At 34.7% G+C, this 17,995-nt stretch overlaps 1 protein-coding gene across 2 annotated transcripts in view; it reads right to left on the bottom strand.

The window, feature by feature from the left end:
• SOS2 (son of sevenless homolog 2 (Drosophila)) overlaps positions 1-17,995 on the bottom strand; it is a 69,774-nt gene that overhangs the window by 38,766 nt on the left and 13,013 nt on the right. For both annotated transcript variants that reach the window (XM_008571405.1, XM_008571406.1), the window contains exons 5-7: positions 15,364-15,507; positions 11,940-12,050; positions 7,341-7,439 (exon numbers count right to left, since the gene is read on the bottom strand). In XM_008571405.1, the coding sequence (XP_008569627.1) occupies positions 7,341-7,439; positions 11,940-12,050; positions 15,364-15,507 (354 nt within the window). The remainder of the gene's footprint in view (positions 1-7,340; positions 7,440-11,939; positions 12,051-15,363; positions 15,508-17,995) is intronic.

The raw sequence follows: 17,995 nt of genomic DNA, 5'->3' as shown, positions 1-17,995 counted from the left end.
CTCGGCGCCGCGCCCACACCTCGCTCAGCCAGCAAGCGGGAACCGGTCTGTATGTGGGATCCGAACCCTCGGCGGGAGCGCCACTGCGCTCCTAAGCGGCGCACTATAGCAGTGCGCCACCGGGCCGGCCCGAGAACTGCTTTTCAACTCAGGGGTATGAGGATACTATATTTCTACTGTCTACTTAGTTTTAAGGATTCTCAAACAAACTTTTCCACATGTCATTTTTAAATAACCATGTAATAACTGGCCAGCCACCAAAATAAGTAAGTAAATAAACAGTCACATAATAATTACAAGCTATCAAGCAGAAAAAAATATCAGGACATTTAGGGCATGGGATTTCCCTGGTGACAGAAGTAGATAAAACATGGGCCGAGCCCGTGGCGCACTCGGGAGAGTGCGGCACTGAGAGCAAGGAAGCACTCCCGCCGCAGGTTCGGATCCTATATAGGAATGGCTGGCACTCACTGGCTGAGCGCGGTGCAGCCGGTCTCAAAAAAGGACAAAAAAAAAAAAAAAAGAAGTAGATAAAACAACGACTCTGTTTGGCATAACCTTAGTTCAGCAATTTGCTAAATATTTCTTGAATGTTCAGCAGTAAGATTTAATAAATACCATATTAATGAATATGCAGGTTTTTTCTCTATAGACGTTTGAAAGAATATATTCTAAACGTCTTACACTGACATAGAAATTACCACACTGAACAACTTGCAAATAAGTCATGCTCTTTCATGCTCCCATAAATTTTCTACATATCAGCCTCTGCCCTCCTTATCACCTGGTAAATTTAGCCTCTAGGATACAATTAAATGCTTCCTTTCGATAAAGATGTCTTCAGATAATGCCTTTTTCCCCCTTAGTTTTTTTCTTTGGAAATAATATCAAACTTATAGAAAAGGTGCAAATGTAACACAATTCCTATATATCCTGAGTCACCAATTTTTAACATTTTGCCACATGCTTCATCATTCTCTGTGCTGGCATGCATGTACCATTTTTTACCCTGAACTATGTAAAAGGAGTTTGTGATACTATACAGTCAGTTCCTTGTAGAGAAAAGGGAACCACTCCTGAATGGTTCTGAGGTTGTTTTTGGAATATAAGGAAAAGTCAAATGTATCACAAATTACTCTCAAATAGCATCATTCCCCTTTACTCCTTTAATATTTCAGTGGTGTGTCTTAGAATGACGATGCTTTTTTTTTTTTTTTTTTTTTTTTGTCTTTTTTCGTGACCGGCAACGGATCGCAACCCTCAGTGTCGCACCCGTACCGGACTGGGACCGGCAATGGGATCGCAACCCTCGGTGCTGCGCCTGCACCTCGCTCAGCCAGTAAGCGGGAACCAGTCTGTATGTGGGATCCGAACCCTCGGCGGGAGCGCCACCACGCTTCCCAAGCGGCGCACTGTAGCAGTGTGCCACCGGGCCGGCCCATGAGGATGCTCTTTTATAGGCTCACAGTATAGTCATCAACTTCAGGAACCTTAACACTGATAAAGTTATAATATCTAACCTACAGTGCCTATTCCAATTTTGTCAGCTGTTCCAATAATGTCCTTTAGGGTAATTTCCCCCCCAATACAGGATCCAGTCAGTGTTGCACCAAGTTGTGATGTTTATACTGTCTCTCTCAATCTGCATAGTTCCTCAGCATTTCTCTTTCATGACTCCCCCAAATAAACAGACACACACATACGAACTCAGTAGGATAAATCCCTTTACAAGTATACTCGATACTCATGAATTTTTTTCTAACTTCCCTAAGCAGAGCTAGTTTACTCCTGCCTCAGTGATCCCATAGTACTACTTCTAGTAAGCATGTATTACATTGCAATTCTTTGTTTGATATCCATCTTCTTCACTAATTGTGAACTCCTTAAAGCCTAGGGATTGTTTTATTCATTTTTAGTATAGTACCTGCACACGGTAGGTACCCAATAAATAACCATCAGAAGTAGTTAGAACAAATGACTTATTGTAAAAATACTTATGATTTTGTCAAGTAAACAAAAATAAACATTTATTGAGTTCTGCTCTGTACATGCTCTTTTATGCATTATGCTTATTCAATCCTTATTACAACTATGTAAGATAGTTACAGATGAAGGAACTGAGGCACAGAGAAGTTAAGTAATTTGCCCAATGTGAGTAGCAAAGTCTGTATTCAACCCAGGAGCTCTAACCTTAGAGTCGATGCTTTTCACTACACTACTACACTGCTTCTCTTCAATGACACCTGATGCCACCATGCAAAACACTGGTCTATGCCTAAATCTGGTGACTGTGAGTTGAAAAAGATCCTTTCTATGATAAAACAAACTGAATAATTACACGATTTAAGAAATAAAATGAAATAAGTATGCTTTGGAAAAGATGTCAAAGAGAATAAATACCCTTGCAACATGTGCTTAAACTAAATAATAAAATGAAACCAATCTTTCATTAATGTGTAGTATCTTATGAACCTGTCTGAAGAACATATTCCTTACTTACCTGATAATCATTATTCTCCTTAGTTGTTTATAAGTATATCCTGTCCAAGATTTTATACTTTGTGTAAGTGTTTTTATAACTCTATGAGACTTCACTAAAATATTTATCCTGCTTCTCTTAAATTCCCACAAAAAGCTATATCTACTATGAATATCTGTGTGTCTAAAGCAAGGGAAATCATAATAAATTATGAATTTGTCTCTAATTCATTACACTGAGAGTTCAATCTAGATGTGAAATACATGTGATCAGTTCTTTTTTTGGTAATAAACTTCTCTTCAGATTTTCATAAAAGCAGAGCTAGTAATTTGGTGGGAAATTCAGCTCATTAAAACCTATGACTATTTCTTTATGTGCTTTTTAAAAAAACACATTATCTTCAGTATCCTTTTGAATGATGTGCCAGTACTGAAAGAGTAAATATGTAGTAAACTACTCATAGTTTTTTTTTCAAGAGTCAGGACATTTCTTTCAATAGAGATTACCTCAAGCTCTTGTTATGAATATACTCACACATACACACAAAGAATGACAAACCCAATGTTGCACAATGTTAACAACTGGTGAAACTAGGTAAAGAGAGCTCACTGTACTATTTTTGTAACTTCTCTTTTTTTCAAAGCAAAAGATAGAAAAATAATACCTAAAGGCAATGTTGCACAATGTTAACAACTGGTGAAACTAGGTAAAGAGAGCTCACTGTACTATTTTTATAACTTCTCTTTTTTTCAAAGCAAAAGATAGAAAAATAATACCTAAAGAAACTTGATTGTTTCATATTGAAATGCGGCTTATCTTTCCCAGTGAACCTCATTAAAGTTACTAATAGTAAGTCTTCCTGTTAAGCTTTAATCTAAATTAAAGTCCTCTCAAGAGAGAGGAGAATTTTTATTCTTTCCATTACTAAATTTCCAGAGAATGAGAGAGTTAGGAGAATAAGAAAATGTTCCTTGGCTTTGAATAAATCAATTCTAAAGTGAGAGAGTTCATACATCCTTAATAATGAAGAATAGACAGATTTTTTTCTTTGAATGTAAGAAATGTATTATATAGTGATATAAGTCAGGAAACAAGCTTTTTTTTCCCTCTTGCACAATTGTTGAAATATATATGAAGAAAAAGATCTAAAATTTATCTTTTAAAAAAAGTGGCTTGAAAAAATTTATCTGAGAAAAAATTTGAAAAGAACAAAAAATAAAAATATTATCTATAAAATGAACTTTAAGATATTGCTATAAGTAACAATAATCCAACAATGTACTTTAAAATAATTTTAGAGGGGACTGGCCAGTTAGCTCATTTGGTTAGAGGTTGGTAACACCAAGGTCAAGTGTTTGGATCCTTGTACTGGCCAGCTGCCAAAAATAAAATAATTTTAGGCAACTGTATATGGTGTCATGTAACTTCTCATTATGTAGTTGCTTTTCCATCTTGCTTTATCATAAACCTAATTTGAGGAAATAAAACTCAAATAATATTTAAATGCTAAGTCCACAAATATCTCTCAGTATATCACTGAAGCATATACTTCAAATTAAAACAGTGGCTTGAAACTGCTCCAGGATTGTATTTTCTATTCCTAAAGAACATTATAGCCTTGAGTCACACTGGTCCATTCTTTCTTATGGTTCTCATCCAAAGTAAGCTTAAAGTGAAATGGAATTTATTTTGGATGAATACTGAGGTAAAACAGTATCACAAAAAGGCAACCTACACGATGGGAGAAAATATTTGCAAATCATAATTTGATAAGGGGTAAATATCCAGAACATATAAAGAACTAAAACTCATCAACAAAACAACCTCATTAAATGAGAAAAAGACTTAAATAGACATTTCTCCAAAGAAGATACACAAACAGCCAAAAAGCACACAAAAAGATGCTCGACATCACTAATTCTTAGGGAAATGAAAATCAAAACCACAATGAGATACCACCCCATATCCTTTAGGACGGCTACTACTTAAAAAACAAAACAAAAACAGAAAATAACTGTTGGCAAGGATGTGGAGAAATTGGAATCCTGTGCACTGTTGGTATGAATGTAAAATGGTGCAGTCCTATGGAAAACAGTATAGTAATTCCTCAAAAAATTAAAAATTGAATTACTATATGATTCAGCAATTCCACTTTTAGATATATGTCCAGAATTTAAAGCAGGGTTTGGAAGACATATTTGTACAGCCATGTTCATAGCAGTATTATTCACAGTAGCCAAAAAACAGATAGAACCCAAGGGTCTATCAACATATGAATGTATAAACAAAGTGAGGTATATATATATATATATATATATACAGTGAATATTACTATCTCCCAAAGTCATACAGAACTCTTCAAAAAATTCATGGAAAAGATTCAGATTATCTATTTATTCTATTTTTCCATGAACTTTTTGAAGTACCCTCATATTTGTAAGCTTTTTAATGTTGTGTGTTGTTGTACTTAATTTTCTTCCATTTTCTGAAGAAACCGCAATTTATCCTTTTCTGATTGATAAAGTGTTTTGTTATTACTGATAATACTTGCTTATGGACATTCCTGTACATGTCCCTTAGTACACATGTGCATGCATTTTTTTCTCTAGAGTATATACTCAGGGACAGAATTGCTCGTTCATAAGGGGTGCATATCTCCAAATTTAATAGATAATGCCAAGCAGTTTTCCGAAGTGGTTCATACAGTTTACACTCCTACAAGAATGCACAAGAGTTCATGTTGCTCTTTATGCATATTTTCATACTTTTAAATTTCTGTCATCTGGTGATATCTTGTGGTTTTAATTCATATTTTCTTCATTATTAATAAACTTGAATATATGTCTATGTGTCTCCTGGATAATCTCTTTTGTGGAGTTATTCAAATTCTTTGTTTTTTTTTAATTCAACCCAGTTATGGTATTAATCTTTTGCTATTTTAAATACCTTCTCTTCTGTGGCTTGTCTGTCCATTCCACGTTTCCATTTGCTCTTGTTTTCGCTGTGCATTAATTAAAACTGGGTATATTCCTATTTATTCTAAGGATTAAAGTTTCATTGATCAGATATGGGTGGTTTTTCTTTATTATTCATTCTGTGAAGCCTTAAAGCACCACTATCTAGTAATGAAAGAGTATCAGACAAGCATTGTAATGAATGTTTCTTTTCCCACTTCAAGTTCCTTGTACATTTTCCCTTGATCTTTTAAAGATAGGAATAGTTACCAAAGTGGGAATGTGAGAAAAGGAGATTTCCTGGCAACCATCCTATCTCAATTCTGTCACTGCTATTGATTTTCACTAACTCCAGCTAACACCTGAGGACTTTTGCCTCCTTTCAGATTATTTTCCTTTTTCAAATGTAATTCCAATACATCTTGCTCAGTAAAATTTTCTTCCCCAACTTTTTTATTGCTCTTTAGAAGCAAAGTATCTTTCTGCTTGATTATTTTGTACCTCTCCTTTAGGATACCAAGTTGTTGATTTGGATAGCCTGTTCAGACTTTTACCATCTAATCCATTGGAAACAACATTGAAATAAAAGCCAGAATAATTTTATGTATTATCTTGTAGGAATCTAGACCACGAATTTATCCAGCAATTTCTAATAAGTACCTACCCCAAGAATTCTTTTTTACGGAGTCTTATTACCCACAGCGTGTGATGCTGGAGCTTAACCAGCTTTCACGTACAAATACATGAGCAACTTGATTGCGTATATCTCCGTGGAGACTAATGGATCCATAAAGAACACATAAAAAGGACTGCAGGCTTCATATGAATAATACACAGGCAGCCCCAGATGTACATTTGGATTCCTAAATTTTTTTTTTTTTTTTTTTTTGTCTTTTTCCGTGTTCGGCAACGGATCGCAACCCTCAGTGTTGCCCCCGTACCGGACCGGGGACCGGCAACGGGATTGCAACCCTCGGTGTTGCTCCCGCGCCTAGCTCAGCCAGTGAGCGGGAACCGGTCTGTATGTGGGATCCGAACCCTCGGGCGGGAGCGCCGCCGCGCTTCCCAAGCGGCGCACTATCCAGTGCGCCACCGGGCCGGCCCAGCCTAAAATTTTTTTAATGCTAGCATCTTATTAGAAGTCTTATCATAGTCTTATAGTTGTCTTCTAATATTTGCCAACATTTAAAAATCCTGGTTTGACTATATAATTAAACTTATTTTTTCCCCTGCCTGGATGATTGGTTTTTAAAAATCATCAAGGTTGGTGTTATAGCTACTATGGCTGCATCTAAAATCAGGACACTGACTATGATGGCCTGACTCATCCTGAGGCCATGGCTACTTTTGCCACCAATTAATCACTAGACTCCTCAGCCAATGTGACCAGGACTGGTGGTTAAAATAAAGCATAGAATCATTTTTTAAAAAGTGATATATGTATTTTTAATGTGTTGTTTGGGTCATAGCTAAGACAGAAAGAATACTGCGAAAAAAAAAAAAAAGTCAACTTCAAAAGTGATTTTCTTAATAAATTAAAACAAAATGGAAATTTAGAGCAATGATACACATTAAAGTTATTAATTACTTACATAAAACAAGAGTTAAAAAACTAGTATTGGGTGTCTCCAAATTAATTTTAAAAAGTAAACTTTTTTCTATTAGGTTAGTACTTTGAGATTCTGTGTTATGAAATAACAGATAAAGATTCATTTTCCTCTATCTACCACATAATATCGGAAGATAAGTAAAATATATAGAATTTTCTCAAAGGTCCCTAGAAAGAAATTAGAAATTTTAAGATACTTTATTTTTATGAATAAAAAGTATTAAAAATAATATAATCATGTTGAAAACTAGTTTTTAGGTCTCAGAAATACTTTCAATCCAGGAAGCTTTCGTCTTACCTTTAATAATTCAAAATAGTGCCAACAATGATACACTGGCACCAGCATAAGGCGTGGAAGGACGTAACGAACTGCCTCTTTAAAACCATCAGCAATGGACTGCGAATCAAAAAGATATAATGGTAAATCTCTGATATCTAGGGCATATAACAGCAGTGCCTAACAGGCATTGTTTTTAAAACTACAGGATACAAACTTATCATCAAAACTAATGAAAAGCACGTTCTTAAATATTAAATATTTAAATAGGAATGCTGTAAATCAAGTTGTTCTTTTCTCTCTTTTATCCTTTAAACTGTTAGATAAATATACATTTCTTCATCTTTTATATGGCTAATATAACATTCACAATAGTTCATTACAGCATTTCTTCAAATGTTTTGGCTTCTATATACACTAAAGGAATTTTGAAAAGCTATGTACCCTCTCTCACATTTTTATATCATCATCATTAGAAATGCTTTAAATTTAAATAGTTACAAAGAATGTATTTTACAGGATACTGTATACTGTAAATGTGATTTAAATAAATTTCAACAATGATAGAAAATATTTCAGATTTAGCTCATTTATGAAAATGGCTGTCATTTAACTTAATTGACAAAGCCAGTCTTCACTGCCAAAATAAACAGCCAGATCAGACTTAATTTGTCAGAAAGCCTGACTTCATTCTTCTTTTTTTTTTTTGGGGGGGGGGGGCATCTGGCTGGTACAAGGATCGAACTCAGGACCTTGGTTTTATCAGCACCATGCTCTAACTAACCAACTGAGCTAACTGGACAGCCCCCTAATTCTTAAATTCAAATAAACAAGTTAATGTCATGGTCTCATGGATTAGAAGCATCTAGAAGAACCTACAATTGCTTCTAACATAGTACATCCAAATATGAGAACTTTACAAGCCTCTCCTCTCCTTTATCCCAAGTTTTTTTTTTTTGGGGGGGGGGGGGCATCTGGCTGGTACAAGGATCGAACTCAGGACCTTGGTTTTATCAGCACCATGCTCTAACTAACCAACTGAGCTAACTGGACAGCCCCCTAATTCTTAAATTCAAATAAACAAGTTAATGTCATGGTCTCATGGATTAGAAGCATCTAGAAGAACCTACAATTGCTTCTAACATAGTACATCCAAATATGAGAACTTTACAAGCCTCTCCTCTCCTTTATCCCAAGCGAATAATGAAGTACTTTTTTAAGAAAGTAAATATTCACCCTTGTGAAAACCATCTCACTTCTTAACTCTTGGGTAGTCAAACAGATATGACAAGACATAGGTAGATATGACATTTTGGCTACCAAGAGTTTTTACCATAATCACCCTACACCTTTCTTTTGGAAACTCTTTTGCTTTGTACTTAATGAACTCTTTCAGGAGGAATTTTTTTCCTGGTTGCTGCCCAGGAGGTTTTTATACCTTGGATCAATGTGTAATGGGAAATTCAGTATGGAAAGAGGTACATGTGTAAGAGAAGTTGGAAAAGAGAATGTAAAATACCACAAACAAGGTCTCAGGCAGACTAGAAACTGATTCCCTTAGAACTATCTGTGCTTTTATATCCCCTGAAAAATTTTAGTGTATAGTAGGGATAGGTATACCCCAGCTTTGAAATCTACTACTCTGTGAAATAAATGATTTTCAAAAATTTATAAAGGATATAAAAGTCACTCATGTTGACTTTAAATGTTTTGAAGGTTGACTACTGGTATTTCTCTCCATAAGACAAATAACAAGGCTAATATATAGTGTGAGAAAAAACCTTATATGCTTCTTTTTAAAAATATCCTCATAGATATACACTCCCATAATTCTCACATTTTGTTAACTGAAGTTAAATTATAATTTGGTCAACAGACTTGTTACCTGGTACCCAGACTTGTTACCAAGATATGCACAAAGAGTCAACTGTTTTCCTAAAGATTAATTTCTTTTAGCATTTTCTATGGTTTAAATGCTTGTACCCACTTCCCCAAATTCACATGTTGAAACCTAATCCCCAATGTAATAGTATTAAGAGGTAGGGCCTTTACAAGGTGATTAGGACATGAGGGCAGAGCCCTAATGAAAAGGATTAGTGGCCTCATAAAAGGGACCTGAGGGAGACTGTCTGCCCCTTCCACCGTGTGAGGACAAAGCAAGAAAGCACAATCTATGAAGCAGAAGAGCAAGCCCTCACTAGGCACTGAATCTGCTGGCACCCTGATCTCGGACTTCCTAGCCTCCAGAACTGTGAGAAATAAATTTCAGTTGTTTATAAGCAATCCAGTTTATGGTATTTTGTTATAGCAGTCTGAATGAACTAAGACAGCATTAAACAAATTAATATAGTGATTTAAATTAATCTGGATGTTTTATGTAAAGTACTTTAATTGGAACCAACATGAAACTTTAAAATTAGTCTACAAAGATCACATGTTTTGTTAATTTGATTCAGTAGCCACTGAAATGGCTACTAAAGTGCATTCTAAAATTTTTGCAATGTGTATTTACAATGTAAGGGGCCTCTGACAATAACAGGAGTTAACATTTACTGAGTGATTAATTTGTGCAAAACATTGTACTTAGTGCTTTATATGTATTCCCATTTAATTTTCATAAAAACCTTAAGAGTTACACATTATTATCATCACCACTTTACAAATGAACAAACTGAGTCTCAGAGATTAAGTGAATTGCTCAAGGTAAAACAACTATTAATTGACTCAAAGCCAGAAGTTCTGACTCCAAAGCTCATCTTCTTAAAGAGTGCTATACAGCTCGTAATGATGTTTTTTGGAGTGTGGGTGTTCTTTTTCTTTAATGAAGCATTACTTTACTTCACCTTAAACGGAACACATTTTTTTTAAGTTAATATAGTACAAGTGAGTCTGGCCAGAAAAAGGGTTTTATCTAACTCATGAACATCTGGGGCAATAGCTTAAATAACTGGGTCCTAAACATTCAAATCCCACAGGAAGAATTCCCAATAAAACAGGAATAAAACAAGAAATGTGTTGAAGGGCTTTTAATGAGTATGCAAAGATCTATAGGCAGACTGTCCATTTAATTAATGTTTACTTCATGGTTTATATGAATACATAATATTTAACTTAATATTCTTCATTTAAAGTAAATTTTAAGAATTAGAAAAAAAATAAGAATTATGTATAATTTTGATTCCATGTTGACAAATTTTTAAACGGAGTAGTAGAAGAAGATAAATAAAGGGAATTCATAGTAAAAAAGGCACAGAGAAGAGAAGTGCCTGTAGGATATCCAAGTTAGTCAGTTCAAGGTATCTGATTATACAAAAGTGTGTACACACACACACACACACACACACACACACACACACACACCCTCCCTCCATCCCCACCCCCCCCATGCTCAAAAGAGAATTATGGCCTGAAAATACAAATAGGAAGTCACCAACATATAGATATGGATGAAGTCACCCAAGGAGAGCACAGGACAGAAAAGCAGGGGATGACAGAAGTTCAGTAATAGCTACAATTAAGGAGACAGAAAAAGAAATCGGAGAAGATGAAAATTAAAAGGAAGTAGTATCATGAGAGCCAATGGACAGGAGAGGGACTAACAAATACTACAGACATAAACATGAAATAAAAATATGCACTGGATTTGGCAATTAATTGTCAAAGGCAGTTTTTAGTGTTAGGTTCTGAATAGAATACAGATGATAGTGTTTTGATGAAGAATGGTAAAAATTAATATGAAGACAACTGGCAGCAAAGTGAAAAAATGAAATGGGGGGTAGCTAGAGTGAAGAAATGTTTATTCATTTATTTGCTTTCTTATTTTAGGGCAATAAAGACTTGACCATATTCATACGCTGAGAGGGAAGACTCAGTCTGGATGCAGAAGTTTCTGCAGATGATAAGTAGTCAAGCATCATCTTTGCCAATGTTCACTTCTTTGTAAGTGTTCAGAGAGTAAAAATATAATTTTATTTGTCTCTCCCCACCTATTTCCATTTTATTTAACTGCATTACTGAGCCAATTAACTTGCATATTCCCCCTCAATATAGTGTTTATCTCCTTTAAATTATATGCCTGATAGAGAAATCAGTATGAGTATATATATATGAGGCTATTCTCAACTCTATGATTTCTCCAAATCTTCCTCCTGTAGGGAATATGATCCTGAAATTGCTCTCCAGATTAATCTCCATATCCCAGATCTAGAATGTACAAGATTCTTGTGGTCATTCAGTTTTTGTGATGTTGTACTATGAAAGATTTCTACATTAAGAATAGATCAAAAGAACTTAAGACAGAACACAGAATGCAATCTAAAAAGGCTTAAGGTGGACTAATGGGTACAACACTACCTTCAGTGATTGACTGTGCAGCACACGCATGTACTGAAACAACACACTACACTCCACAAAAATAAATATAAATAAAATTGAAAAAAATAAATAAAATAGGCTTAGAATTAATTTTTGAAGGCTCACTTACTTTATAAAAGGATTCTAGAATTACAAATATTTGAAGGATAAAATAGTAAAATATTTCTTTAGTTGCTTTATAAAATATATAACATTCAATAAACATTCAAAAAGTATTATAAAAAATAACATTCAATTTAAGTTTACCTGAAAGTGTAGAGCAACTGCAGGTCTGGCCATCAACTTACTGAAATGTTCATTAAACTCTGGTGAAAGAATGTCTTGTGATAATGTTTCATAAGGATCAAATGCTTGCTCCTATTTTTTCAAAAAAAAGCAAAATGTGTTAGGTTTAAAAGAATATCTTTTCTATTAATATGGCACAGATTATTTAATGGCAAATTTTTATCCAAATCCTCAACTAGGTTTCATCACTTTTTGCTTTATACTTTTCAAAAGCAAACCATAACTACTGTTACAACTGGTAAATTTTTAAAAATGTAAGTAGTGACCCTTGAGCAATAGATAACAAGAGGCTACAAATCTTAAAATAAGTCACCGACTTTGCAGCCACAAGTATCAAACTATTAAAATATTTATGCACATTTATCCCCAGTAAATAAAAAGGCTATTTATTAGTAAAAAAAGGCTGTGGCTAACTTAAAGTAATTAAATGACTTTATATTTAGGGTACTTTCAAAGGAAGCAAAAGAGATACCTTTGTTTTAACCATTGTACAGTTTTCAAAATTAGAAAAGGAGAATAAAAATAATCAGAAACTGCCCACGGTTTGTCCAATGTTTTTATTTATTTATTTATTTATTTAGGCAGCTGGCCAGTATGGGGAACTGAACCCTTGACCTTGGTGTAAAAAGGCCACACTCTAACCAACTGAGCTAACTAGGCAGACCAGCATAACATATATTTAAATAAATTCCTTTTGTATGATAATAACCAATAACCCCAATGTTTAGACATCTATTTTATTTCTGTATTTAAAAAATGCAAAAATAGAATTTTTTTCAGAAAATAAACAAGTATTACAAGTATTAGTAGGATGCAGAGATACTAGAACTCTTGTCCCTTGGTAGTAGGAACGTAAAATGGTGCAGTAGGAACATAAAATGGTGCAGCACCCATGGAAAACAATTTGGCAGTTCCTCAAAAAGCTAAACATAGATATACCATATGACCCAACAATTCCACTCCAAGGTATATACCCAAATGAACTGAAAACAATGCAGCATTATCCACAATAGCTAAAGGTGAAAACAATCCAAGTGGTCACCAGCAAACAAATGGATAAACGAAGTGTGGTATATACATGCAACAGATCATCATTCAGCCACAAAAAGCGATGAAGTTCTGATACATACTATAACATGGATGTACCTTGGAAACATGCTAAGTGAAATAAGCAGATACAAAAGGACAAATATTGTATGATTCCACTTATATGAAATATCTAAAATAGGCAAATTCATAAAGAATGAAAGTAGATTAGAGGTTATCAAGAGTTGGGGGTAGGGAGAAATAGGGAGTTATTGCTCATTGGGTGATGGGGTGTTGAAAAGATTTTGGAAATACTTAGTGGTGATGGTTGTACGATATTGTCAATTTAATTACTGCCACTGAATTGTGCACCTAAAAATGGTTAAAAAGGCAAATTTTGTCTTACATATACATCAAAATTTTTTAAAAATATGGTATTTTTAGAACCATGACATCTTTAATAGCAAACAACCAGATCACATATTATTATGATAAGATATCACAATGTAAAAACATTCTACTAAGAACCAAAGCTGAATATTTTGGTTAGGCATCAGTAAGTGAATATTTCTATACTATCAGTTTCTTTGTCTACAAGAAAAATATAGATAGAGATTATAAAATTAGAAAACTTTTTACATAAAATCTAAAGACAGTACTTTTAAAGCCTTGTTTTCCAAAGGAAATAAAAATGGCCAATGAGTATAAAAAGATGTTCAACATCATTAGTTTTTAAAAAAAGCAAAATTACAGAAAAATGAGATGTTATTTTTCCCCAGTAGACTGGCAAAACGAATGGAATAATACCCAGAGTTAGTGAAGATGTGGAGGGAGAAAGGGGATCTGCATACACTGAAACTTATCTGGAAGTAAATTCGGCAAAATGTTTCCAAGCTCTAAGAATGTACTTCCAGGAATATATCCTAAAAAAACTACTAGACTATGAAGGCATAATACAAATATGTTTGTTGCAGTGTTGTTCACAATAACAACAACAAAAAAGGAATAAACCTACAAGCTTATGGATAATATATGTTTAAAATATGTTATAGTGTCTCCATATAAGATGGTATTATTTATGCTTAAAAACTGTGTTGAAGTATATTTACTAACATAGAAAATGTTCATGACATATAGAGTGAAAAAAGTAGGTTATAAAATAGTAGGATCCTACTTTTGTAAATATTCATAGGTTTGTCTATATGCAAAAAAATTTTACAAAAATAAATATTATACAGATGAGTTATCTCTGGGTGTTGCAAAATAGAGTGATTTTCATTTTATTTATATTTATCTCTATTTTTCTGAATATTTTTACAATGAACTACACTACTTTTATAATCATTTAAAAGACAACAAAACGATTTTCGCTCTGGAAAAAGATTAAAATATAAACATTTTTAATTTTTGAAAATTAAATTTAATATCTACAAAGGTTAAAGATCTATAGTCAATAAAACTTATTTTCCTTCACCTTAACACAATTACCTTTTTTTTTTTTCTGTCTTTTTCCGTGTCCGGCAACGGATCGCAACCCTCAGTGTCGCCCCCGCACCGGACCGGGACCGGCAACGGGATCGCAACCCTCGGTGCTGCTCCGGCGCCTCGCTCAGCCAGTGAGCGGGAACCGGTCTGCATGTGGGATCCGAACCCTCGGGCGGGAGCGCCGCCGCGCTTCCCAAGCGGCGCACTATCCAGTGCGCCACCGGGCCGGCCCACAATTACCATTTTTAAAAAATCCTAAACATTACTACTCTAATACATAAACTTTCACCATAAATATTACCATAAATACATACACTGTAAAGAGTCACTGTAAATATAGTACAGACAATGTAATTTTAGTTTGCTACTGGATAAATCTTAAGTACTTTTTTCATAGTTTGTATGATAATAACCAATAGGGATCCGAACCCTCGGACGGGAGCGCCGCCGCGCTTCCCAAGCGGCGCACTATCCAGTGCGCCACCGGGCCGGCCCACAATTACCATTTTTAAAAAATCCTAAACATTACTACTCTAATACATAAACTTTCACCATAAATATTACCATAAATACATACACTGTAAAGAGTCACTGTAAATATAGTACAGACAATGTAATTTTAGTTTGCTACTGGATAAATCTTAAGTACTTTTTTCATAGTAGAAAGCAGTATTTTCTAATTTTCACAAAGAATATATTACTAAATTTCTTTTTTTTTTGGCAGCTGGCTGGCTCAAGGAATTGAACCCTTGACCTTGGTGTTACAAGGCCGTGCTCTAACCAATTGAGCTACTAGCCAGCCCCCTTTTTACTAAATTTCTTAATAAAACATTTAGGACTTTAATGAGAACATCAAATAGTTTTGTAAACTTACTTCTGCCAGATCTTCAAAACAGCTGCCAGCTAAGGGATGAGGACTGCTTTCATCAGTCATTTCAACTGTGTCTTCAATCAAACCTAAAAGCTTCACAGTCAATTCATGTATGTCTGAAATGTTACTGAAAATTTTTTCAATATCCTGAAAAAAGAAACAGAAAGGTTAATGCATATGAGATTGAGAATTATGCTTAAAAATTACTAAATATAAACAGTAATATAAGTGTTAAAGGTATATTTTCACCCAATCTCATACTAATAAATTCCAAGACGTAGTCAAAGTCAATCATGAAAAAGGAAGGGAATAAAAGACAGTAAAAACACTGGAAAATATAGATTTTTAGTTAATTTTGTTCAGTGATTCTAAAATCTTATACTGTGGGTGATTCTAAGCAACTTTTTACATAAACAGTTCTGGCATATGAATGTTTTAAAATTGGCTAAGATGCTAACACTTGATCAAAGTTTTATAGAGCTCGTTAATGACAAGAGCTGGGATCAGAATGAAGATGACTCTTAATCCAGATACAATCTGGTTTCACAATTTGTGGACCATCTCCTATATTTGAGAAGGAATTAAAGATTTCATTCAAGCTCTCATGTGTGAGTTATATCTACGTTAAGACAGGTTCAAGTCTTCTGGACACAAACAGATCATATGATTGACTATTCAGTTTATGGCCAACTATTATTCACCCTGGCATCTTATAGTGGAAACAACATGGGCTTTGTAACCTGACAGACCTGAACTTGGATCCTGGCTCTACCACACATGTAGTATAATATGAAATACGTTTGGTCTTTGTCCTGTCACAGAGTTCCTAAAACCTAGGGAATTTTCTGAGTGATAGAAGTGTCTTTTGTTATTTCTAACAAGCTCCTTTGATAATTCCTGAGTTTATACTAATGAAGTTGCTAGGTTGGGATGCCTAGCTAGTCTCTGGATGGGGCCAGTCAACAGAAAGACCAAATAATTAGAGGATTAGAGAGTTGAAACTTCCATCCCCACCCACTGACCTCTAGGAAGGGGTGTGGGGAGGCCAGAGATCTAGCTCTATAAAAACTCTAGAACAAGATTTGAGGTGCTAGAAGGGTAGCTTACCCAGAGAGGGCACAGAAGCTCCGTATCCCCCATACCTTGCCCTATCCATCTCTTCATCTGACTATTCATCTGTGTCTTCTGTAATATCCTTTAGAATAAACTGGTAAATGTAAGTAAGTGTTTCCCTGAGTCCTGGAGCTGTCCCAGCAAATTAATCGAACACAAGGAGGCAATCACGGGAATCCCAATTTATAGCCAGCCAGGAAGATGCACAGGTTACTACCTGAGACTTGCAACTGGTACCTGAAGTGAGGCAGTCATGTTAGGATTGAGCCCTTAACCTGTGGGATCAGGCAGATAATGTGACAACTGAGTTGAATTATAGGACACCCAGTTGGCATCCACCAGAGAATTACTTGGTGTATGGGTGAAAAAACCCCAAATATCTGGTCATACAAGTGTTCTTTGTTGAATGTGAGACTGGAGAAGAAAAAGAGTTCATTTTTTCATTTACAACATGCTAGATGAATGACCCTGGAATAGAATGATAATGACAATAACAATGGGTAACATTTCTTGGGCACTTATATATTGCAGGCACTATTCTAAACACTTGATGCATAATCTCATAATAACCTTATTAGACAGGCACTATCATCATCCTCCTTTTACAAATAAGGAAACAGAGGCACAGAGCAGTTACGTAATTTGCCTATGGTCACACATCTGGTGGTATACTAATACCCAGCACATAGGGTTCTTATGAGGGTTAAATAAGATACTTTCTAAAAAATGCTCTTGGCACATATTTGGCCCTCCATAAGTGTGGGCTTTTTGAAGACATAGGAGAAGAGCCCAAAAGAGTAAATTAAGATCAATTTTAAGTCATTCATTCCTTTATCCAATATTTGCTGAGTACTATGCTCTGATCTTGGTCTTTACCACAAAAGTTTATAATCTAGTCTATGCTAAAAAAAATTATAGTAGAGACAGAGAAAAGAGGGATTCCACTCTTCCTTTTGGTCCTTCAGTATTATAACAGAAGTTTTCTGTCAAACCAGCACTAACCCAAGTGAAAAGAGACCCATAAAAATTAATTCCTGAGGAATGGAAACTGATGAGACACAGAAAAGGCAAAGATAACATTAGCTACCAGCATCTGTTAGGCTTTTATTCTTCATACCACTATAGGTAAAATCCAATTATAATGTGATGGAAAAGAACCCAAATCCAAGTTCAAGTTCTATAACTCATTTAAATCACAACCATTTTGTGTTAATTTCCATAGCAGTAAGGTAGACATAATACCTGCCCTACCTGTTTCACAGGATTGTTATAAAGGTCAAATAAAATAGGACAGTACTTTAAAAAAACATAAAATGCTGGCTACTTAAGGTAGTATGTCCAGTGGGAGCTATTATGAACATTGTTAAACATATGTACGAAAGAAAAAAGGTAAAGGCCAATTAAAACACTTTAAATTATCATTTAAACTCATTCCTTTGGCAAAAATGAGAAAAGCTTAAGCATTCAGCTAGCTGTGTCTGATCATCACTCCTATTTAGTCATGTAATAGTTATTCTGGGGA

The sequence above is a fragment of the Galeopterus variegatus genome, unplaced genomic scaffold, assembly GCF_000696425.1.
Source record: "Galeopterus variegatus unplaced genomic scaffold, G_variegatus-3.0.2 Scaffold687, whole genome shotgun sequence".
Classification (NCBI taxonomy): domain Eukaryota; kingdom Metazoa; phylum Chordata; class Mammalia; order Dermoptera; family Cynocephalidae; genus Galeopterus; species Galeopterus variegatus.
Note: the sequence above shows the minus strand (reverse complement) of the source record. Positions and strands in the feature narration are given on the sequence as shown.